The sequence below is a fragment of the Crassostrea angulata genome, chromosome 4 (assembly GCF_025612915.1).
Source record: "Crassostrea angulata isolate pt1a10 chromosome 4, ASM2561291v2, whole genome shotgun sequence".
NCBI lineage: Eukaryota > Metazoa > Mollusca > Bivalvia > Ostreida > Ostreidae > Magallana > Magallana angulata.
Genome location: NC_069114.1, coordinates 13,510,857 through 13,535,907, shown reverse-complemented (window position 1 = coordinate 13,535,907; position 25,051 = coordinate 13,510,857). Strand labels below are relative to the sequence as shown.

At 33.0% G+C, this 25,051-nt stretch overlaps 1 protein-coding gene across 1 annotated transcript; it reads left to right on the top strand.

Annotated features, from left to right (window-relative positions):
• Window positions 1-1,340: 1,340 nt before the first annotated feature.
• LOC128179630 (transient receptor potential cation channel subfamily M member 7-like) lies at window positions 1,341-24,767 on the top strand. The gene is made up of 27 exons (XM_052847135.1): window positions 1,341-1,467; window positions 1,938-2,242; window positions 2,546-2,655; window positions 2,907-3,010; window positions 3,233-3,402; window positions 3,797-3,970; window positions 4,437-4,631; window positions 5,154-5,328; window positions 5,584-5,749; window positions 6,282-6,311; window positions 7,040-7,187; window positions 7,920-7,986; window positions 8,196-8,315; window positions 8,534-8,664; window positions 9,276-9,526; window positions 9,706-9,849; window positions 10,284-10,425; window positions 10,803-10,880; window positions 13,213-13,353; window positions 14,183-14,314; window positions 14,715-14,966; window positions 15,344-15,521; window positions 15,880-16,057; window positions 17,485-17,663; window positions 17,759-17,882; window positions 19,704-19,935; window positions 21,243-24,767. Exons 2-27 carry the CDS (start codon window positions 1,979-1,981, stop codon window positions 21,780-21,782), a joined length of 4,425 nt encoding a protein of 1,474 aa, XP_052703095.1. The 5' UTR covers window positions 1,341-1,467; window positions 1,938-1,978; the 3' UTR covers window positions 21,783-24,767.
• Window positions 24,768-25,051: the final 284 nt, after the last annotated feature.

Here is a 25,051-nt window from a genome sequence, read left to right as displayed (position 1 = left end):
GACTATATACCTTTATAAATTTGCGGAGGAGGTAAACCCTTTAGTTTACAATCAATTTCCATTTATTTTTGCCTCGCCCTGTTCAAATGAAAACAAAGGCTTTAAAATATTCCAGTGCAGTTACGGTGTATATGCAATTAAGTACAACCTTTGTGGTTGGTATTTAGATCTGGAACATCTCCGTAAGTCGAGTATATCGTAGCTTTGTGAGTAGCGGAGCGGACTTGAGTTGGAGAGATGGATCCTGTAAGCGCCTGGTTTACACACTAAAACATCCTGACCCATACATATATCCTATAGTAATATACATATCATACATTTCTCTCATTTTGACTAAACATTGGGATTGGTTTTTCTCTTCTTGATTTTTCACAACTAATATCGTTTATATACCTCTTATATGAGTATACACGTGTAAATATATGTAGTATGGGGATGGACTATACATGCATCGGATGATGATACCAATAAAGGCATGTATATTTCACTCTTAATTTTTATTTCTAAAATTACATCTGACCATATAGTCATATATTTCTTCGTAATAAATTCAGATGGTGTTGCAAACTATATATATGTTGTTTTGTGTGACGCGATCTTTTTTTTTTCTTTTTTTTTTCCATATGTTTCGTTTAGTTGTGTTTGGGTCTGATGACATAATTTTTCACTGTTTAACATCACTCGCGTGTACATAAGCAAATAGACATCTTTACTCAGTTTGTAAAACTTGTCTACTTGAAAACTCCACTGAGCAATCAAAGAAAATTAATAATATATTTTGCAATTGTTTAAACTTGCATTGTGTTATGATTAAAGGGAGAGGACGAATCAAGTTTTTTATAACTTGTGCTCAATTCCATTGAAATACAATATATATAATGCAATAAAGTATGTTCAAATCAAATCAATTAAAGATTAGGTTATAATACCGTGTCCTCCTCGCGATCGTCAATTTCAATATATTCAACGAATTTTGATAATGGCACAAATGTCAGTGGTAATCTTTAAAGAATGAAAGAGTTTATTTTATCTTTCATATTTCCCTTTCTTTCATTAATCAATCTAAACAATTGAAATCCCACTCAATTTGCACCTTCTATGTAGGCCTATATCGGGAATTCACGAATTTCATATTCCGAGTCTAATATTACAATCTCCAAGTACTTGACATGGTTTCGTATAAATATGAGCAAACATATTCAGTCGTAATTGATCTAAGGTATTTCAAAAATACTATATTTAAAAAAAACATGAAAATTGATGAACAGTTCCGACATCTTATTAGAAATTCACATTCGTAAACAATGGCGCCATGGCAGCATCATAAACTTCCGGTTCACGTACACGCACTGAAACATGGCGAAAGATAATTCTTTTGCAGGGCCATAAAAAAAATCCTCATTGACAATGTGATTGAATGACGTATAGCAACGTTAAGTACACGTTAATTCGTTGTTAGCTGTGGTGGTAAGTGAATTGTAAATTATACCTTGTTATAGCCCTGCGTGCTTGAAGTTCTATTCATATGTTCATCATGTTCATAATCCATTCATTGACAATGTTGACATTGCATTGTTGAGCAAAATGAATTAAAACCTTAATTTTTGTCGAAATTTGATTAAGTTAGAATGTATACTTTGAAATTTTAATGCAAGGTTACTGGTCCAAATCAAACTCTTGTTAAAATTGATGACCCTTTCCCGACGTACACGCAGACAAAAGGGAATAATTTGCATTGATTAAAAACAATCAGATTTAAACATGTATGACAACTTATTCAATTTAGCTACTCTTCTCACCAATTAAATACATTAGGTTGATTCATATGTAAATAAAGAAAAAAAAATACTGTCTTGATTTATTTAAGTTTTAAAAAAGTTATTTTTATCTGCAAGGAACTTGTAAAAATTGTTTTTATTTTATTTTCATTTATTAAGTAGGCAAGTGTTATTGATCCAAAATTCAGACAATAAAAAAAATGGCAGGTGTTGGAATGGACACAAAGATATACCCCTCAGAGAAATATGACAGGGTTCGATTTTCTTCGGACCAAGGGGGAGCTGGTCCATCGGCCATGAATTTGAAAGAAAGAAAAATCCAACAGGATCGGTTTTATGAGGTGCAATCAGCTTTGACACTTGAGGAGGCGCGATACTCAGAAATGCGTAAAAAGATCCCTGGACTTGGTCGCATTCCTAAAGATCGCATTAATACACAGAGCCAGGATTTGGAATTTCAGAAGGTTCATGAGATAATGATGATACAGATGTTTGAATTTTGTTGTCTTTATATACAAGCAGCTAATATTTGAATTTGAAGTTAATAATAAATTGATGACATGAATATTATTTTGTAAACATATATTTTTATTATCAATATTTTATAATTATTAAATATTTTGAAGGAATAGAATACATTGTGCATCTACTTTTAGTGCAGAAAATTGATAATATACAAGAACATGTATATTGCTTTAATTTTGTCAGAGAAGAGAAATCATTTGTGCTCTCTCAGTTAGCTGAATAATGTGTATTTACTTTTTTAGAGGAAACAAGACCATGTGGTATTTGTGAAGCAAAATTTTCGACAAATTGAGTGTAGCAAGTTTGTGCCAGACCCTAAAAAGCTTGGAGTGAAGAAGATCAGGGACTTAAAGTAAGATTAACTTAAATGAAATAAAATTTTTATTGCTAATCTCACTGAAATAAAATTTGTGAATAAAACATGTAAAAGTTAAAATGAAAATCTTACTGCAAATTGATATGAATAACCTAATAACATGAATAACAGTCAAAATGAATGCATATTTAAATGTTTAAATTTGAGGAAATAATAAAAATGAAACAATCTTTGTAATAGTACTTTTAAATTCAATATTTAATACTGTTTATCTAATTTTCTGTCAGATGCCACTGTGGAGAAATTTTGACAGAGCATGCTGGACTTTCCAGTGCTCAACCAATGAACAATGTTCAAAGGGACATTGTGGAGGCATATCTTATTCCAGAGAGTAAGTTTCCCTATCATTTAAACATTTTGATGAAATGGGAAATAAAAATAAATATATTTACCAAACATTTTAAACACAAATTTTTACTCAGTCAGACAGGTATAATGAAATTTTTGTGAAATTTGTGAAGATTTGAAGAATAATTGTAAAAAGTGAAACTTTTATAACAAGACAATTCATTACGCTGAGATCTTTAAATTTCAAACTTTTCATCTGTTGCAGAGTTGAGAAGCCACATAAATCGGGAGACCCTCTTCAAAGCTCCTCCAGAAAATTTAGCCTCACTTTTACACTCAGTTCCCTGGAGTAAAGAGGATGCGTTCCGGGAAAACATCTGTACAACATTCGGCAAAATCAGTTTTGTGAACAATGACAACTCCAAACCTGCCAAGGTACACAGATTTAACTTTATTCAGTGCATGCATCTCTTAGAATATACCCGTACTTAATGAATGCTACTGTAATATAATAAACTTGAAAAATCTATAGAGTATAAATCTTCAATTTTTTATATATATAAAGTCTGAATGTTAATGAAATTGATGTCACAATTATTTCTATTTTCCGTCATTAGTATCATTGTCAATGACCCTTATGCAATAACATTAGGAAAAAAGAAGGTATTGAAAATAAATGAAGTACAGGTTCAGGTGAAGTTAAAAATGAGCCACTGTAGATTTCTATTTGATGTGTGATTGTTTTAGTACAAATTAAGCTGATATGGCATGTTTTTGCCTCAAATTGTATTGTGAATTTTACTGATCAGTGATGAAAATGTTCTTTCAGTATGTGCGACTAAGTCACAATGACTCCGTAGACAGATGCTTGGAACTTATGGAGAAACACTGGAAAATAATGGAACCCAAACGTCCCAGCTTGTGTATATCTGTGATAGGAGGGGCAAAGAGCTTCAAGCTGGACAACAAGATGAGAGAAACTTTCAACACTGGTCTCATTAAGGTATATTGTTTGCTAGAATCTTCTTCTTGCTCATCCAATTCTTGTTCTTTTGATCTTCTTACCTGGTATGCATAATACATTTTTTTTTGGGGGGGGGGGGAGGCAAATAGTTATATAGCCAACTTTTTTAGAGGGGGGGGGAGGGTTGGCTGTTCGAGTTGGTCAAATTTTTCTAGTTATAAAAAAAAGGCCATTTTCAAATGAACCAGTTTTATGTTTCATGCCAGATATTAATATTATCACCAACTTTTTAAAAAAGTAATGAAACCTTAAAGAATTAACCTTCTCAACAATAAAATCAATCGTTTATCAAATAAGGATTATAAGGAGTTCATACTTTTAAATCAAATGATTTCAAAAACAGGTTTGTAAACCAATAAGATTCTCAATGGTCTCTTTAGCGGGTACTGTCTGGAATTCTTACTCTTTGCCACCATTTATAATGTTGAGTAAATTTTCTTTTCAGGCAGCAAAGACAACAAACGCTTGGCTGATCACAACTGGGTCAAATGTCGGGGTGATGAAGGCGGTCGGGAATGCGGTCAGTGAGGGACAGTCCTTCCTGTGGGACGACGACCGCATCACCCACACCCTGCGTCTGATCGGTATTGGGCCCTGGGGATATGTCAAAGACAGGAAATACCTGGAGAGTGATGGAGATGTAAGTGCATTTAACATATTATGGTTCATTTTAAAAAACATTTTGTTACGAACTCTGCACAGTTGTATTGCTTTGGACACATCTTAGGCATTCTGTTAAACTTTTAAATAAGGTGGAATTCTTGTTTTAGATTTTCAAAGATGCATAAATATCATGCATTTGTGAATGAAAGTGGTCAGTATATATTAATTAGGTTTTATAAGGGTTATTTCACCTTAGTCCAGCTATGTGGACTATTTTTTGATTGTCATTGTCTGTATGTAGTGAAGTGCTAAATAAGCTGACATAATATTCTGTATTTCTCATCAAGCTGTTCTATACTTTTTTTATATACAATAATTCTAAAAGTTCTTTTCTAATCAGCTTATATTTGAACATGAATACTCAATATGGGAAACGGAGGTCTTTAAGAAACATCGTTACATGTGTAACCATTACTAGACTTTGTCTATTTGTTCAATCCATAATAATCACTCGGATACATTCCAAGGATTCACCATCTGTAATTATTTTTAAATTTAGGGCTGCTTTCCAGTTCATTTCAAAACCAGCAACATTATTCAACATGGTAAGCCAGTACCATTAAATCCGAATCACACACACTTTGTGTTTGTCGACGATGGATACAGGAACAATTATAAAGGAGCGTCGGAGTTTCGTGCATCATTTGAGCAGAAAGTCTCCAAACCTACAGAGGGTAGGAAAAGAATTTTGTTTATATAAATTTTTCCTTGTTTTAATTTTATGAAAATCATTTTATATGTTTTTCCTCTTTTTAGTATTTTGACTATTTTGTTCCATATGAACAAATTCAAAGAAAGCCTTAAAAATTTATGTGTTAGAGGTACTTTTATATTCTTACAACTAATACTAAAATTCAAGGTGATTGTGATTAAAATTGCCAGCATGTAATTTTCTTGATGTTGTACTAAGTTTTGTATTATTTTCTTAGCTGGTGGGTTAGGGATACCAGTTGTGTTGGTGATCTTAGAGGGCGGGACTGACGCTATCAGTGACGCCATGGTGTCTCTCAATCACCATATTCCCGTTGTCGTCTGCTCAGGAACAGGCCGGGCGGCAGACATCCTGGCCTATGCTTATTCTCACACACGCAGCAAGTAAGAGTTATTGCCCTTGATGGTACTTAAATCTTAGACATTCTTGTAGCACTAATTTTGATCTTGTGTGATATACTTTATTTTGAGAATGTTTTGCTATCGTGACATTTAAGTCTTGATTCTTTGCCTGTTATACAAATAATGAATTTTTAAAAAATTAACTAATGGTATACAAATCCCAGAATTCAAAATACATGTTCATGTGTAGCTAATAAATGTTTTAGATATATCTAGTTCATTATATACAAAATGTACATATGTTTTGAATATAACTGCAAATCAGAAATACCTATAAGTACTAAGGTTTAGTGAACATTCAACAATTTTTTCTCAAATCTCGGATAAATGCAATATATATGTATTATCTAAATTGCTCTTGCCAATAAAATTTGGTATCTTTAAATTGTGATAAACTTGTTATATGGCCAATCCAATTTTGTGTTGCAATAGAAATAAAAAAAACAATTTCAGTATTATTCATAATGATGTAACATATACTATATCTGATGGGTGACTTTCTGTATATACTTAGACATCATGATTCTAAAACTCCCAGAAATCGGTAATTACGGCTTAGAATTTCTTCTTGCAGTGCTAGAGTGTGATTTACTTGTACCATCTGCCAATCATAATTTCATGTATTACATCCAGCTTGGAGTGTCAGTTTTTAATGTTAAACAACTGAAGCTGTTTACTCTTTAATCCAACTTTTCTGTCACATACACTGAAAGCCTGCTTGAAAATATAATTAAAGCATTTTGTTGCTCTTCACTTATCTTTGGTAAGATCAGTTGATATGAGAATGAAATCCACATGATTGTACACTTTGATGATAAAATTTCTTATACAGATGAGGATGATGATGATGATGATGAAATATCTGAGATTCACTATGTTGTGTTATCAATAATCAATATGTGCATTTATTGATATCCAAATTCTTTACATTTTTAAAAGTCAAGACATGTTTTATATAATTTTAATCTGATGAAAGGCCACCTCTTTGACAGACAATTGCTGCTAGTAAGCATATGTGAGACTGGGAATAGATTTTCAGTGATGAACTTATTATTAAGTTGAAGATATCATTTAATATATGGTGACTGTAGTTTAGAATATATGATAAGTATGAAGCACTGACCAAAAAAATATTTTGAATTACCAGTAAATTTCATTTTGAATATAAAATTTAGCGATGAAGGCATTTCATATTTATTTTAAGTATAAAGAAAGATGGCACAATTAAATATTTAAAAAAATAATTCCATTAACCTCTTTTTACATTATAAGTAAAGGGGAGTTGAAGCCAAAACATGAAGACAAACTGATAGAGAAGATATTTGATGCGTATGGAGAAAGATGGAAAGAAAAGGAGATAGAAGAAAATATCAGATTACATTTGACCAACGTCAAGAAATGTATGGAGCACCGGGATTTGGTATGTACCTGGTTTATGATTTATGCATTTTTAAACCAAACAGAAACTAGCCATTGTATGCCATCCTCATGATTCAGCATTGTGTAAACATCAGTATTGTGGATTTAATGGGAGCAAATCAAGGGTCCCGTTGAAAACGGCTAGTTGCTCTTGATAACCATAATCGATAGTGCATGGTTCTGGAAGATTATCAAAACAGATTCTGAAGCCATGATAAAAATATTTTTACCGAAATCTTCAAATTGTGCATTTACAAAGAAAATAAAGACTAAAATACTATTTCATTGCTAATGCAAGGTAAATAATTTCATTTCAAACTATTACATCCAGATTATATCTTTTCATTGATAAATTATGTCTTGAACCAAGTTATATTTTATTCTATACCAAAATCCTGGACCACAAAAATGCTGAATCGGTTAATCTAATAATCAGTTAATCTGATAATTTTTGTCTGACAAATAAACTATCCGATCAAGTGGAACCCTCTGTACTGGAATGATATATCTTTCTTATGGTATTTGTATTACGGTGGGGTTTGAAAGTATACAATATTATCAATGAAGTAAGAATTAAAATTGTTTCTATGAATTTAGCAATGAAAATGATAAACTTTTTAATGAAAATTTTGAATATACATGTAATCAACTTCTTGAACATTGTGTTGACTCTAATCTTCGATGATTTTTATCTGATGTTGTAACTGGTTTTGTTTTATCTTCATTTCTTCAGATCAACATCTTCCCAATGAACAAACATGAAGACCTAGATATTGCTATTCTTACAGCCTTACTGAATTGTGAGTTCTTTTCATTGTTCCATGACTTAATACTGTTTAATTTATGTTAAACTTGGAAAAATCACGAACTTTAGTAACATTTTAGACATGTCGTTGTCAATGTTTTTATGTGCTTGTGCTTTGAGTTCTGCAGTTTGACGAAAATCAAATATCTTATAGGAATATATGCGTTATCTTCATTTAGTTTCATGTTATTTTTAAATTTTCAGCCAAGGCCGGAGAGACGTCTGATGAAATCCGACAGAACCAGCTGAAGCTAGCTTTGACCTGGGACAGGGCTGATATCGCTCAGGAGGAGATCTTCAGGGAAGATGTGTTGTGGCCGACAGGTATGGAAGATCGGATTAAATATGCATGTTTTATGAAACTCATATTTTGAACACCATCATTAATCCAAAAATATGCTTTCAAAGAAATAGTAGAAAATTTTTCCTTTCCATATCTTAAGGATCATATTTTGACCAAAAAACTCTTGATATTTGTAATTATATGCATATCAGCACACACAATGTTATGTTATATATGCAAATTATTTCTGTGTTTTTAGGAAGTTTGGATGATGTTCTGATGGAAGCCATCATGGAAGAGAGAGTGGAATTCGTTGCGTTGATTTTAACTCAAAACGTGGTGATGAAGGAATTCCTTACCACACAGAAATTACAAGACCTTTATGACAAGGTTAGTGTTATAGTTATTGTAATCAATCTAAAAATTAGAAAATGTAGTAAAAAAGAATCTGCATACTGTTACATGTAATTCCTAATTAAACGCGAAGGAATAAATATCCGCGTAAAATCGCGAGAAGCATCCTTCGCGGATTTTAAAATCTCGCCATTATTTTCTGAGAGTTGAAAACTATAAGAAAAAAGGAGAAAAGTTCAACGTTCGCGATTTTATATTCTCGCGATTTGATACAATTCAGTGGGATCGCAGAATTAAGTACTCGCGTAATATAAGGAATTTACAGTATTAAAGTATTTGAGGACACATTTTTTGCATCTGATACTGTGATTTCTTCAATATTTTTGATGAACCAATTTTCATTGATTTTGTTATTGAGTTGATCCATGAAATCAAATGTCATTGAAGTGCATGGTCTGATACGAAATTGTATTGAAAGGATCATTGTCTATTGATTTTTTATAACCTTTTAACTGATTTTCACTAAATCCACAAAAATTGAAGCCTATGCTTGATATAAATGAAAATCTTTATTCCTTTTTCTAACACACTGAAAAATAGGTAGTGAAACTGTAGGTTGTACATTTTGTATACACTGATCTTTGCAGTCATTAAGTCGTATGGACTCGCACCATTTGAAAAAATTGATGCGTCGTACGATTAATAGTGAAGAGTTCTCATATGACAACTTGGCTCGCCTCATGGAGTCTCTGATGGATAAATACGACCACAATTTTGACGAAAGCAGTATTGTTGACACAGGGCCGGGGAAGAAGTTTTCCCCAGTGTTGACCAATGCTCAGCAGCATTTCAAATTCCCTTTCAAACAGCTGATGATTTGGTCCATTCTAATGTTAAGGTAGCCTTTAATTATTAAAAACTTTTTTTTTCAACTTTCTAACCTTTACATTCATACATAAATACATACATGAATATATGGGAGGGCTCATCTTATTTGAATTTTGATGCAAGAATTATGCGACATATATGCGCAATTGTACATAACATAAATGTGAAATAACTTACATTTTTCTTTAGGCAAAAGATGGCGATGTTCGCCTGGCAGATGGGGAATGAGCCAGTCACCAGTGCCGTCGCCGCCTCTAGAATTTATGGCAGCATGGCGGAGCACATCCATCGAAACGAATCCGCATTGAAAGAAAAAGTGCTGGCTTACAAAGAGTGAGTCTTTATATGGCTACTGAAATAGTAATACATATTTTCAAAATGTTAATAACTGTTAGAGCTGATACATTATTGCACTGTGGCAAGGATTTTCTCACTGTAATGCCACAGTTAATAATACTACAGCCCAACAGTGATTACAGAACTATACCGACAATGTGATTTCATTGCATGGAAAGTCGCCAATGGTAACAATGATGTATATGTACTATCACAGTTGTTATATAACTATAATCCCTATCCTCATCTGGTAATATTCAGCCCCTGTGACAGTGGTTAAATTACTGTAAAGTTTTAGTAGTATTGTAACTGAAGTGTTACAGTGGTCACATAGCTGTAGTACCCACGCAGTCATTACATAACTAATTCTTAAAACACCAAAGAGTTAATATTACATAGTTGCAGAAGCCTCCATATTTCCTTTTTGACAGTGAGTTTGAGCACCTGGCCAGGAGCGTGTTGGACGAGTGTCACATCAAGCACCAGGAGAAGGCCATGATGCTGGCGGAGAGGAAGTCTCCGTCCTGGAGTTCAATGACCAGTCTACAGATCGCAGCCTCCGCCGGTAACAGGGTGAGTTCTGGCAAACGTACACTACAACCTTCTCAGAACTGGAGCAAATAATTTGGGCAATCAACTTTTTGAAAATGTCAGAAGTCTTGATAAGAAAATATTATGGAAGGACATGATGCTGATTTATGGTGTGCTATGGTGTGTTTTTTGGTACACATTTTCCATACTTAAGAATCTCAGGATTCTGGGTGAATATTACTCTATATGAGTGATTGTGGCATCATAATGGAATCTAAAATTTAAAGTAATTCACTGCTTACCTTTTTTTGCTCATTAAATTTTGATGATCTGTCAACTCAACAAAGCCAAGATTTTTATTGTAACGAAGTGTCAGAGGTTTGCGTTATATGGTATGATAATTGCTCCTTATTTTAAAGGCGTACTTGTCCTCAGTGTCGTGTAAGAACTCCATTGATACCTCCTGGAATCGAGGAATTCAATCGTCCCCTTCCAAGGTAAACAAAATGTCCATTTTTATTTGACGAGTAATGTTGTATTTCTTGTGTCTTTAAAGGTATATCTTTCCTCTGTGGCTTGTCGAAATTCAATCGACGCCACATGGCGCCGTGGGATTTACTCTCGATGGAAGGTAACCCAAACACCCGCGTGAATCGTAGTCACCTTGTCTAACTATAGTCAACTTGTCTAATTAATCAATGTGTTCTGTCACCAAACTCATCTTTTTTCTCTTTTATCCCCTCTGGCATCTTGTTGTGGAGGGGATATAGCATTGCTAACTGTGTTCGAGAGCGTGTTGTGCATTTGTGTGTAAGTGTGTATTGTGGGCAAGATTGAAAGAAAACCTTAGCACTTTAAGTATATAATTCTAAACTTTGCATGTACATTTAACTTATAAGCATTATAATAAGTCAGTCATTCCTATTCATTTACACAATTATTGGTGATTTTTTCTCTAAGTACATGATATTATAGAGTATTAGACTGAGTATTACATTATACTCGATATACTGTGGTTTCATCAATATTCGTTGAATACCAATTTTCGTGGATTTCGTTTTTAAGTTAACCCATGAAATTAAATGTTCATTGAAATGCAATTTCTATTAACATTTTGTATTGATAGGGTCATTGGCCACGAATTTACATATCATTTTTACTTTATCCACGAAAATTGATACCCTTGAATATTAATGAAACCACAGTAATTATATCATTTTCATACATGTAGTATTTATGTAGTATAATATAATATACATCTATTTTCTTGTGTCTAAATTGAGAAATTTGTATAAGTGTTAATGAACACTCTTTAATTATTTATTTGATGTTTCAAATAACTGCACAATTTAACCTGTATGTTGTATGACTATATTTTGTGTGTGTGCAAAAAACGAAAGGTGAAGGGCCAGGATACATTTTTGCTAGAATCTTCTACTTTGGAGAGAGGTTTGCATAGGCTTTGCCTGTTACCAAATCCATTTGAACTTTCAATATAATATTTTCTAATTAAAACTAAGATCTTTTACTTAATAAATTCATAATTTTAAGTTGAAGTTAAGTCTCTTAAGCCAGACCACATAAATGGGTATGATTCTTGAAATTTTGTAAAGATCATAACATTAAGTATCTTAAAGGAACTTTGAATTTCTTACTCAAAGGATTATATTATTATCAGAGATTTACACTGCATGATAAAACTCCTCACATTCAAAGCACGTACTTCTCCTTTATTATCTTCTTGAAGCATATGTCAACTTCCATTGTCTTCATGAGTGTATTATTTACATTTATAAATACAGAGGGTTCCACTTAATCTGATAGCGGTTAAGGTTCCCCTATCCTCGGCCTCAACATGTTTTTGTCATGATCGTAAAAAAAGTTATTTATCCTTCAAACTTTATGAATGAAAAAAAATAACAGAAAGAAATTCTTTGATGGTATCCATGCATTTTAGAAAGTTATTTCAATTTTGGCCACTTTGAATATGATTGAAAAAATACACAAGTTGAGATCAAATTAGAGGAAAATAGAGTTGTACTTGTGTACCTGTGGCTGGAACCCCTTTAAGCTTACCTTAATTGTGGGACTCCATGTAACCACTAAGCCAAGCAGTTCTGAAGAGTGGGTTGAGATATAAACACTATGGGACCAAGAAATTTTTTTTCTATAAATGGTAGATCTATGGTACAAATGAAAAAATTCCAGATAATTTAGACATACATGTATCGAAGATTGCTTAGGATCAGAGATTGTTAAACTGCAGATATTTCGGTTATTCAAGTATAATATTTGTGTGGTATGACTGTTAAATCATCCTGTTACAAAGAGGCTCAACGATAAACATAAGAATATGCAGAGGAATTTTTTTTTATACATGTTTAACTGATTGCTTCATTGTTTCATCAATTTGATAGAGCTAGAGATTCAATTTTGGTTGTAAAATCAACCAGACGAGTGATGTTTAAAAAAGAACTGGTATTTAGATATTGGATGTAACACAGTCAAAGTGTTCTGTTGTTGTGTTAATAAAAATATGAATTGTGTTTACAAAACTAGTAAGTTAAAGTGAGGGAGATGGAACGATGTCTTTAAAAATTCTAATTTCAGCATTCTTTTGTTTACTGGTTACATGCAATCAGGGTAAAATTTTTAATAAATGGTATATACATGTACATGTAATCTTATATATGAAAGAGATTCCTATTTTTATTTTTGATTCAATCATGTTTTAATTACATATTGGAAGATTAACTGCATAAATTTGTATAGTCTTAATCATGATGAATTTTATCATTATAATTTACATTGAATTCCTTTCTCCTTTAGGTGCTGGTGACTGTATTTTTACCTTTCTTGCTGTTCACACCCTTTCTAGAAGTCAACGCAATGGGGGAGAAGAAAGCCAAGACTTTCCAGAAAATCCTTACGTTTTACACTGCTCCCATTACAAAGTTCACTCACCATTCGGTAAGTTATACACTGTTATATTTTAAGATGAAGCTAGTCTATGAATGTTTTTTTTTTTTTTTTCTCTCATTTATGTTTGTAAATGTATAATTGCTATATTTACATTTAACTTTAGTATTCAGAATTGTTTTATTTTTACAGTTTGTATACATGTTCTTGGTGATCTTGATGAATTATTCAGTGTGCACATACAGTTCTTTTACATTTTTTGAGGCTCCGTTGACTAAAATTTGTTTACAGATCCTGTACATGTTCTTTGTGACTCGGTTTACAGTTTTATGCGTTCTTTACAGATCCTATACATGTCCTTTATGACTCTGTTTACAGTATTATTCATTGTTTACAGATCCTGTACATTTTCTATATGACTCTGTTTACAGTATTATTCATTGTTTAAAGATCCTGTACATTTTCTTTATGACTCTGTTTACAGTATTATTCATTGTTTACAGATTTTTTTACATTTTCTTTGTGATTCTGTTTGCAGTATTATTCATTGTTTACAGATCCTGTACATTTTCTATATGACTCTGTTTACAGTATTATTCATTGTTTAAAGATCCTGTACATTTTCTTTATGACTTGGTTTACAGTATTATTTATTGTTTACAGATCCTGTACATGTTCTTTGTGACTCTGTTTACAGTATTATTCATTGTTTACAGATCCTGTACATGTTCTTTGTGACTTGGTTTACAGTATTATTTATTGTTTACAGATCCTGTACATGTTCTTTGTGACTCTGTTTACAGTATCATTTATTTTTTACAGATCCTGTATGTTTTCTTTGTGACTCCCTTAACAGTAATATTAATTTTGTTTTTCACAGATCCTGTACATTTTCTTTGTGGCCCTGTTTACATTCTTTTTGTTAGTGGACTACCAGTTCTATGAAATCACGACCATAGAGATTGTTTGTATTGTGTGGATTTTCACATTCATTGTGGATGAACTTTACACAGTAAGTTTACATACTTTTACTGTAAGATATAGTCACTGAAAGGTACTAGCTGTAAAAGTGGTTTTTAAGCTGGTGGTTGAGAACGCATTTTCTATGGTCAAACAATACATGTGGGTATTAAATACATGGATGCATGATTAATCACTCTTAAGTTTTGAGTTTTTCACCACAATGGTATTTAACACAATTTTCAGCTTTTCATGTACCTAGACTAGTTTAAATTTTCTGTACATGTAAATTTCCATTTTTACAGTACTACTCAAATGCATTCAAACAAAAAAGATATTTCTATGAGTTGGGTACATGGACTAGCTTGTACGCACAGTCTTTTAAATAATATAATATTTATATCATTCTTCTTCAAAGAAATATGTTTAAAACAAATAAAATTTTGTTGTAGTTGCTGACTTTTCCATCTCCAACTTTCCATGGAAAGATAAGAGACTGGTATGGAATGTTAAAGTGTGTGGACATGCTGAATCTACTGTTAGCACTCGTAGCATTCTTGGTCCGGATCATCGACATGGAGAAACATGCTGAAGAAGCCAAGATCATTTTCTCAATTAACTGTATCATCTTCTATATACGTATTATGAAGCTCTACACGGCTAACAGCAGTCTTGGACCCAAGCTTGAGATGATCAAGATGATGGTGAGTTGGATTTGGAAGTCGTTGTGAATGCAGGGCAACCTTGCTTTAAATTTGATTCCGTATTTTCATCATAAAAAGCATTCTTTTGAATATTACTGTATGCACTATTGTAAAAATTATTACCTCCACCTTCATCTTAACCTCCTTCCCTTGGCTGTTGATGTACAGTTATATGTGAATTTAAGGGTATTGTAAGTCATTTGTTGACTGGGAATTGGGCAGAATACTTTTTTTGAGACCTTGACTTCTTGTGTCTAGTTTTGGCCCCATTTGCAGCTAATGATAATTAGATTTATGACAAAATGAATGTACAGATACATGTACAGTGTATATACACACTATTGTCATTGATCAAGATGTGCTCTTGTTTTTGACAGTTTGATGAGCTGCGGATGTTTCTCCTTGTGGTAATCGTCTTTCTCCTGGCTTATGGAGTGGCCAGCCAATCGCTACTGTTTCGACAGAGAGATGCATCTTGGGATATCCTGAGAGACATTGTGTTTTATCCCTACTGGCAGCTGTATGGAGAACTGGACTTTGAAAATGCAGTGCATAGTAAGTTAAATGTATTTGTCAATGCATTGTAAGTTATTTGTCAATGCATTGCAAGTTATTTGTCAGTGCATTTTAAGTTATAAATCAGTGCATTGTAAGTTATTAATCAGTGCATTGTAAGTTATTTGTCAGTGCATTGTAAGTTATTTAGAAATAAAGTACGAGTTTTCGTGAATGTTGCAGAATAACCTTCGAGGTCAAGAAATGTTGTTTTGAAATATAAAAGCCGAGGCGTTAGCGGAATAATGTCCACGGCATCTCTTTGATCTCAGCAATAACTGTAGTAGAATAATCAGTGCATTGTAAGTTATTTGTCAGTCACTGCATAGTAAGTTAGTTTTATATTTTCGTTTCTCAGCGGACCAAGATTGTTTCGAGTCGCTGGGGAATTTCAGCAGCTCATCCATGACAAGGATGGCGTACAATGTGGCCAAGATGAAATGCAAGAAGGAATACTGGCTGGTCTACATTCTGTGTGCAGGTTACCTCATTATGGGCAACATCCTGCTCTTTAACCTTCTGATTGCCATATTCAAGTGAGTCCCTCATTGATTGATATATCATGTATATTTGAAAATGATATGGACCTTCTCAATTTTATTGAACAGTATATTAATAAGTACTGTGTTGTAATCATATTGCAAATGAACTAAAATTGCATCATATTCTGTTGCCTTTGATAGTTAAAGGGGCATGGTCACGATTTTGGTCAAAAATTATTTTTCTGATTTTAATACTTACAATGCTTCAGAAAGGCATTTTTAATAGGCAACCAAAATTTGCTTGTCATTTGTTGAGATATAAGCGAGTTACAGAGCTGAAATCCTTCGCTAAGTAAACAAAGCGTTTGTTTACATTTTGAGCGTTGAAGTAATAATTTCAGTTTTAAACTTAAAACAAATGTTTTAAACGTTAAGAACTGTTTATCTATGCTTAGAATAAATAAAAAGATTGACAAATAGGCTGGAAAAAGGATTTTTACTGGTATATTGAACCAATGTAAACAAAAATAGGACACGAGCCTTGTTTACATGACAAACAATTGTGAGCCCTGTCTCTTGCTTATAACTCTACAAATGACTCTCAAATTTTATTTGATAATTAGAAATGCATTTCCAAAGCATTGCAAATAATAAAATCATAAAAATAGAATTTGATCAAAATCGTGACCATGTCCCTTTAAGATTAAAAGATTTTATGATATTATCTAATAGTTTGAAAATAGCTGCCAAAATTTTTCTTAAAGGACTAACTGCGGTTTTATGCAATTTTTGCCCCCCAAAATCAAAGTTTTAGAAAGAGCTTTAAAATAAGATGAAAGATAGTTAAAATCATATTGGAAATAAAGGTGTATAAGGTTATCACCACAGTGACGTCATAATGTAGAAATGACGTCATGAATATTGCATTATTTTGATAAATTGATGTTTTGTTGCAAAATATGGGTGTTTTCCGATGGTTTTTCGACTGGGAAACATCGAGCGCAGGCTTGCTCAAGTACCATTTTTTAGTATGATATGTATAACTATCTGAAGAAAAACATATGTTAAAATTGCACTTGAGCAGACCTGCGCTCTATACTTCCGAATGCAAAATATAGGGCAAAAATGAGAATATCTTCATTTGTTTGCAAATTTGCGGGAATTAAGTCATTTAGGTGACGTCATAGATAAACAGCGAGTGAGCAATGATGACTAAAATCAAGATTAAAGTTATAGGCATCCTCTTTACAATGATTTGTGAAGATTTCATTTTTATACGATACTATTTAAAAATTGGGTGAAATCGGGGGCAGATATTTGACCATACCGCACATAGTCCTTTGAATGTATTATTTTGGCATTCCCACTGATGATGCTCATTTCTTTTAAAATGCTGATGATTACATGTTTTGTTTTTTTCTTCATGTTTCCATCTGTAAATTTGCATTTTGATTTTGTAAAATTTTTCTTTTTCTCTCCAGTCACATCTTCACTAAAGTGGAAGAGAAATCCAACGAGATCTGGAAGTTCCAGATGTACTTCTTAACCATGGAGTTTGACAACAAGACTGCCTTGGTTCCTCCATTGAGTATAATCCCCCATCTCTACCTGTTTTTCAAATGGATAGCAAGAAAAACTTGCTGCAAAAAGAGGTCTAAAGGTAATTAACGAGTTTTTAAAAAAATACTTCTATTTTATTTTTAAAAATTTTATTTAATAGTTATGATTTATTTTTTCACTGTTATTACATTTTAGGGGTACAGTTTACTCAGCGTCACCTGGAATTTTTGCAACTTTTTGAGAAAGAGGAAATGGCCAACTATCTGCGGCATAAGAAATCGGAACAGAAGGACTCAGCTGAGTCTAAACTTCAGAAAAGGTAACATTAAAGTTCTAATTACATTGTGCAGAGGCCACAGAGCTGTTGGATCAAAACTGCAGGCTACATTATAGACCAACAGCAACAAATTGAATACGCATAAAGATTTATCATGACCCTTGGGCAATGAATTTCACATTTTCATAATGTTGATGGAAGAAGCTACCCGAAATTCATGACCCTTAGATTAGTACCGGTGTCATATAATATTTTGAACCCCGCGATATATTGAACCCGGGTTCAAAATATCGCTGCGATATATTGAACCCCCCCATAAAATATTGAACCCAGGTTCAATATTTTATGGCCGCGATATTTTGAACCCCCCTCTATTTTTCATTGGTATTGGAGAGGGGGTTTAAAATATTATGGCTGCGATATTTTGAACCCCCCTCTATTTTTCATTGCTATTGGAGAGGGGGTTCAAAATATTATGGCTGCGATATATTGAACCCCCTACCTTTTTCCAATTCCCATTGGAGAGGGGGTTCAAAATATTATGGCCGCGATATTTTGAACCCCCCTCTATTTTTCATTGCTATTGGAGAGGGGGTTCAAATTATTATGGCCGCGATATTTTGAACCCCCTCTATTTTCATTGCTATTGGAGAGGGGGTTCAAAATATTATGGCTGCGATATTTTGAACCCCCTACCTTTTTCCAATTCCCATTGGATAGGGGGTTCAAAATATTATGGCCGCGATATTTTGAACCCCCCTCTATTTTTCAAATTCCCATTGGAGAGGGGGTTCAAAATATTATGGCCGCGATATTTTGAACCCCCCTCTATTTTTCATTGCTATTGGAGAGGGGGTTCAAAATATTATAGCTGCGATATATTGAACCCCCTACCTTTTTCAAATTCCCATTGGAAAGGGGGTTCAAAATATTATGGCTGCGATATTTTGAACCCCCTATCCAATGGGAATTAGAAATAGGTAAGAGGTTCAATATATGGCAGCATTAATATTTTGAACCCCCTCTCCAAAAGCAATGAAAAATAAAGGGGGGTTCAAAATATCGCAGCCATAATATTTTGAACCCCCTCTCCAATAGCAATGAAAAATAGAGGGGGGTTCAATATATCGCGGCCATAATATTTTGAACCCCCTCTCCAATGGGAATTGGAAAAAGGTAGGGGGTTCAAAATATCGCAGCCATAATATCTTGAACCCCCTCTCTAATAGCAATGAAAAATAGAGGGGGGTTCAAAATATCGCAGCCATAATTTTTTGAACCCCCTATCCAATGGGAATTGGAAAAAGGTAGGGGGTTTAATATATCGAAGCCATAATATTTTGAACCCCTTCTCCAATACCAATGAAAAATAGAGGGGGGTTCAAAATATCGCGGCCATAATATCTTGAACCCCCTTTCCAATAGCAATGAAAAATAGAGGGGGGTTCAAAGTATCGCGGCCATAATATTTTGAACCCGGGGTTCGATATTTTATGGGGGGGTTCAATATATCGCAGCGATATTTTGAACCCGGGTTCATAATATCGCATTATATATTGAACCCGGGTTCAATATTTCGCGGTATCAAAATATTATATGACACCGGTAGTCCTGATGTGGGAAAAGATGGGGTTTAAATGATTTTAAACATTTTGAATGGAATTGTATAACTTGTTTTTATTCTTTGTCCCGGCCCATTAACTTATTATCTGCAAACTGCGGCAGCTCTGTACAATTCAATCAAAACAAAAGGCCTATGGGCCACATTATTTACCTGAGATGTACGTACTACTGATGTGATACTGGTATATGGCTATGACAAATATTGCTCAATTTTCATATTTGAAAAAAAACACCTTTTAGAGTTGAGGAACTCTTCAAATTGGTGGAGGAAGAATTAACCGCAGACCAAGGTGGCAGCTCTTTCAACCACACTCTCATTGCCACACAAACCACCAAACTACCACGAGAGACCACATTCGAATCTTGTCCACTGGAGCCTAATGGCTGGCCCAAAACAGAGGCTGTCATTGAATTTGCCAAGAAGTTGGAAGAAAAAGAGCAGAAGGAAGTCATAGAGGAGGAGGTGGCAGAGGTCAGTAGGGGTCATTGTCATGGAGATTGTCATGGGATTAATTCAGCCAATCATAGTGTGATGAAATTGATGTTATCAAATATGATGTCATAATTTCATCATCAAATTGTGACAAGGTCTTGGTGAACTGATACGGTAAATTCCCTATTTAACATGAGTACGTAATTCCGCAATTCCACTGCTTTGCATCAAATCTTGAGAGTCATAAATACATATAGCTCAAAACTCTCTGAAAAATAAATTAAACAAGATTTTAAAATCCACAAGGACTGCTTCTCATTATTTTGCGCAGATATTAATTACCCATGTTTAATAAGGAATTTACAATATATGAATCAATACAATGGTACATCCAAAAAATGTTGATGACTGTCGTTACATTTAGGTATTTGATTTGTATCCACACCACATTCCCAAATGGCGAAAATGAAAGGAGACTTCAGATTTATGAAATCTGAGATATGCATTCTTTCAATGATGCTTCATAAAATAGCTTGGTTTAAATTTGTGTATCTGACCTTTATTTTTATATATTAAACGGAATGAAAAAACATGTTACAGATTTTTATTTCAATGATCTATGAAGAAAATTAGGTATGAATCAAATTTAATTTCAGTGCTTTATGAATAAAATATATCCCGAATGCGTACACTCTCAAAAGACGATATTCAATATGTCTTTACCTCCTGTTTAAAATGACTCTAAATTGAACATCAGTTCATGAACAAGTATCCAAGTATAGTTTAAAATGAAAAGTCGAAGCTTGCCTTGCCTTGCCCTTGATAGATTTTTATGTTCATGTGTATGATCGATGGGGTATTGTATTGTTTATCACCAAGGGTAGGCTATTTTGGGATATATTTTGACAATAAGTTCAGACATTAGATTGAGAAGATTTTACAATACCCTTTGATATAACTAATTACGTATGTGCGTGGTTAAGTATTTAGATTTACATCATATTTGGCTATTCCTATGATATAAATTGTGCTGATTGATTAGTCTGTATATTTAAAGATGGATTTAAGAGCAAGATCATCCGAGACAGATGATGATATACTGTAGATTCCTAATTAAACGCGAGGAATTATTATCCGCGTAAAACCGCGAGAAGCATCCTCCGCGAATTTAAAAATCTCGCCATTATTTCCTGAGAGTTGAAAACTATAAGAAATAAGGAGAAAACTTCCACGTTCGCGATTTTATATTCTCGCGATTTGATAAAAACCAGCAGGATCGCGGAATTAAGTACTCGCGTAATATAAGGATTTACAGTAATAGTATCTGTTTGATTTATCTTATTCAGGCTTTGATGGATGAGGAGCAAGCCAAGAAAGAGAAGAAGAAAAAGAAGAAAAAGAAACACAAGAAGCATAAGAAAGAAACACAAGAGGAAGAGAAAATAAACAACATGGACGTACAAAATAACGCAAAACCTGAAAGTGAGGCACAGAAAAACATTCCCGACAACGCATGGGCATCGCCATTGCCTCCGACCACAACCAGGAATCTGTCTCCGCGGTTGGCGAGTCAGGAGTCGCCATACAAAAGTCCTTACTTACAGCGGCGCCTCACACCGCTCAAACTGCAAAACGATTCATCTGAAGATTCAGATGATGTGGAAGACAATGCCCAAGTAAAAACTCCGGAACCGTATAACATTCTCAGCACTCCAAGAAGATCCAGATCAAAATTACCAGCGAGCGATTCCGACTCGGATGTTCCGAGGAAATCCAGGAAAAAGAAATCACTAACCAGGGTCGAGAGTAGCACAGAAGATGAGCGACGATCAAAATCTAAATTTTTCAAGCGATTTAGAAGTCGACAACTATCTGACACAGATTAAGGCATTACTAAGTTGTTGCAGAAAATGTATGTATCAAATTGACTTGAAGCCAGTTTTTGTGAGTGCACTTATTTTAGGACAGCAGGGCAATTTAAATAAGAACTTATTTTAAACATGGTTATTAATTTTATTGATGTGGAACTATTTGATTTGAAACTCTCTGATTTGATATTTTGGCCAGTGAAAAAAAAATTCGCTGTAGATATTAAGCTACCTTAAGAATCTTCATTTGTTGGATTTTTTTTTTATTAGCAAATATATTTTTTTTAATAGTGGCACAAGGGTACAAATGTATTAGATCAAATGAGCTCATAAATAAGGTTTTTCTTCTTTTTTTGTCATGGAAACAATTGCTGCAAATTTAGCACATGTTATATGCTTTCCATTATAAAGATGGAATGAAATGAAAGTAGAAATGTTGCAAGTGTGCTATTTTTTAATTTATTTGCAATGAATGTCAGCGTTTTTCAGTATGGTTCTTTATTTGCCATATGATCTGGTCACAAATAGTTCAAGTTTAGTTTTTGTTGGGAGTCTTAAAGTACATAGACTATTAAAATATTCTTTATATTGTAAAGCATTTGCTGACTACACCAACTTCACTGAATATTAATTGTTTATCTTAAAGTTTGAAATTTCATCAAAACCCTTTTAATATGTATTAGATGTTAAAAATTTTATTGCCAAAATGGCACTGCGATTGCTAAATTGAAATAATAAAAAGTTTTTTAAAGTTTTAAATGGAAAAAGGTTGCTTTGAATCTTATCAAGTTTCACATGAAGATTTCGCTCCCTTTGATCATCATGTTTTATCAGTGAGTGTTGGCTATCAGACATGTCTAGATTCACTGTGATTTTGACCCAAAATCAGGACCAAGCTCTCTGTGATATAACGATATGAATTATGTTGTTGTAGAGTATGTATAATAACACTGTATATGATTATGATTCGAAACCTTTTTTTTAGTTTCATTTACACTATTTATTAACTTTTTGTCAAACTACTAGTCATGGAGTCAATTTTTAGTCTTGCATATGACACCAATAGAATCAACTTTGTGAATTTGTTGTCCATATTGCCCAATACTTTGACTTACTGCAATTGTTTTCTTTAGTTTCACTTTATCTTTTGCTTGAATGATGTCATGAGATTATAATAATCATGCGTACAGCAAATCTGAATTCTAGAAGTAAATAATGCCCATAATATTGGCAACTGAAGGATGTAAATGCTGTTTAAAGCCTGTTTTTTTTTTCATGTAATGTGAATTTTGACCTTTTGTACTTGTTGAAAATATGTAGTATTAATGACATAATGAACGAATAGTATGATCAGTTATTGAATTCATTCCATCAAAATTTTTCACATTTGTTTCTATGTTACATTCCTCAAAGCTCCAATCTCTTGATGCATGTTATTTTTATGAACACTGTATTTATATTATTTTATGTTTATGAAATGGTTTTTTTTAGCTTAGTTTTCTTTTTTTTTTTCATTCTATTCTGTCTTTGTTTTATTCAAATTTAATATCAGTCTTTGATAATTTTTGTTTTATGTTTTATTTTCACACCAATGTAGTATTTTTGTTTAATGTAACAAATGACATTGAAAAATCATTACTTTTTCTAGTTCAACACTAAAAACCTTAACATTCCAACTATCAGTATACACATACAGGTCTTTTAGAATAAAGCAAGTTCCATTGATTCTGTTCAATACCGGTTCGTAATTTTTACTTTTTTAAAATTCCGTCCAATTTGATACAATGTCTCATCTGACATTATCTGCATACTATTTTTATTCTCAAGACATTTCACTCTCATAGAGCGATGAATCCTCATTGACACAGTGTCTTCTATGACATCATGTATGATATATTTCTTGTTTTATGAAGTCTGACCTTTCTTATTTTTTATTTTTTTATCAAGGAAAAATATGCCTTTACATGTTGCTCATTTTATATTCCGCCCAAAACCTCATTTTTACTATTTTGATTTATTTTTTTATTTATTTGCATGTGTTAACAAAAAAATTTTTATTTTCCTAATTTTCTAATTTCTTGATCACTTTTAATATTTTTTTTTGGTTAATCCGTGTTAATGGATTTCAAAGCCAAATTACAAACAGTAACTTACTGAAATAGATATATATGTATTGAATATGTGTAATTGATTGTGTATTGGTCAAGCAAAGATACTTATGAGACACCTTGAGATTTTACACATGTAATTTGGATGGAAGTATTACATCATAACCAAATTAAAGTAGGATAACCTTTTTTTCAAAACTGTTCAACAATTCACAATGCATTATTTTGAAAATAGAAATGACAATGAAAAAAAAGGTTAAAGCCTCGGAGATTTCAAACTCATGAGTTGCAAATTTAAATGAATAGAAGACTTAAACCTTTGTAATATACCATATAAAACATCTAGATGGTATACAAAACTTAAAGATAAATAAATTGTTTCCTTTAGTTTGAAAGAAAGCTGTCTCAATATGAAGGTGTCCCACACCTTTAAATTCATATTAATTTTTCTTTATAACCAAGAAATTAGTCTGCCTAAAAATATTTAATAATTATTACAGATGGGTCTTACAAGTAGGGAGATAATGTAGTGTTTTGAAAGAAAACCTTAAGTTAATGTCCTTCTTGGTGAAGATGTTAGTCAATTATTTATAAATGTTCACTTTTTTTAGTAATGTAGTGCACATGTACTTATATGATGTTAATTAACTGATGTCCCCTGTATATGTCTGTAGAAATATGATATCTACATTTTATTTTAATTTATATGATTAATTGTTGAGTATCTTATATCTACAGGGAATAAAACTTACATGTATCATATAAAATGCAAATCATATCATGATGCTATGTATGATGGTATTGTTTAATTAGTATTGATGGTTTCTGCTGATCCTATGATTTTGTTAACATCAAAATATTTGTATTAAGAATAAAATTAAAACAAAATCTTTAACCTATCCATGGTATCAGGAAATGCACGGAAAACACACAACAGAGAGAGAGAGAGAGAGAGAGAGAGAGAGAGAGATAGATATTCCCAGACTAATGCTGGAGCCCCAAGAGGGATTTAAAGATTAACATTATATAGTATTGCCTGTTTGGGAGGGTAACAGTTGAAATTGTATGCGCGCAGCGCCGGCTAGCGAAGCGAGCTCTAAGAACCAGTGTGCGGGAAAAAGAACGAGCTAAACCTACAGTTCATCAAACAAATTTTTTTGTCTACGTCCCATAATGCTC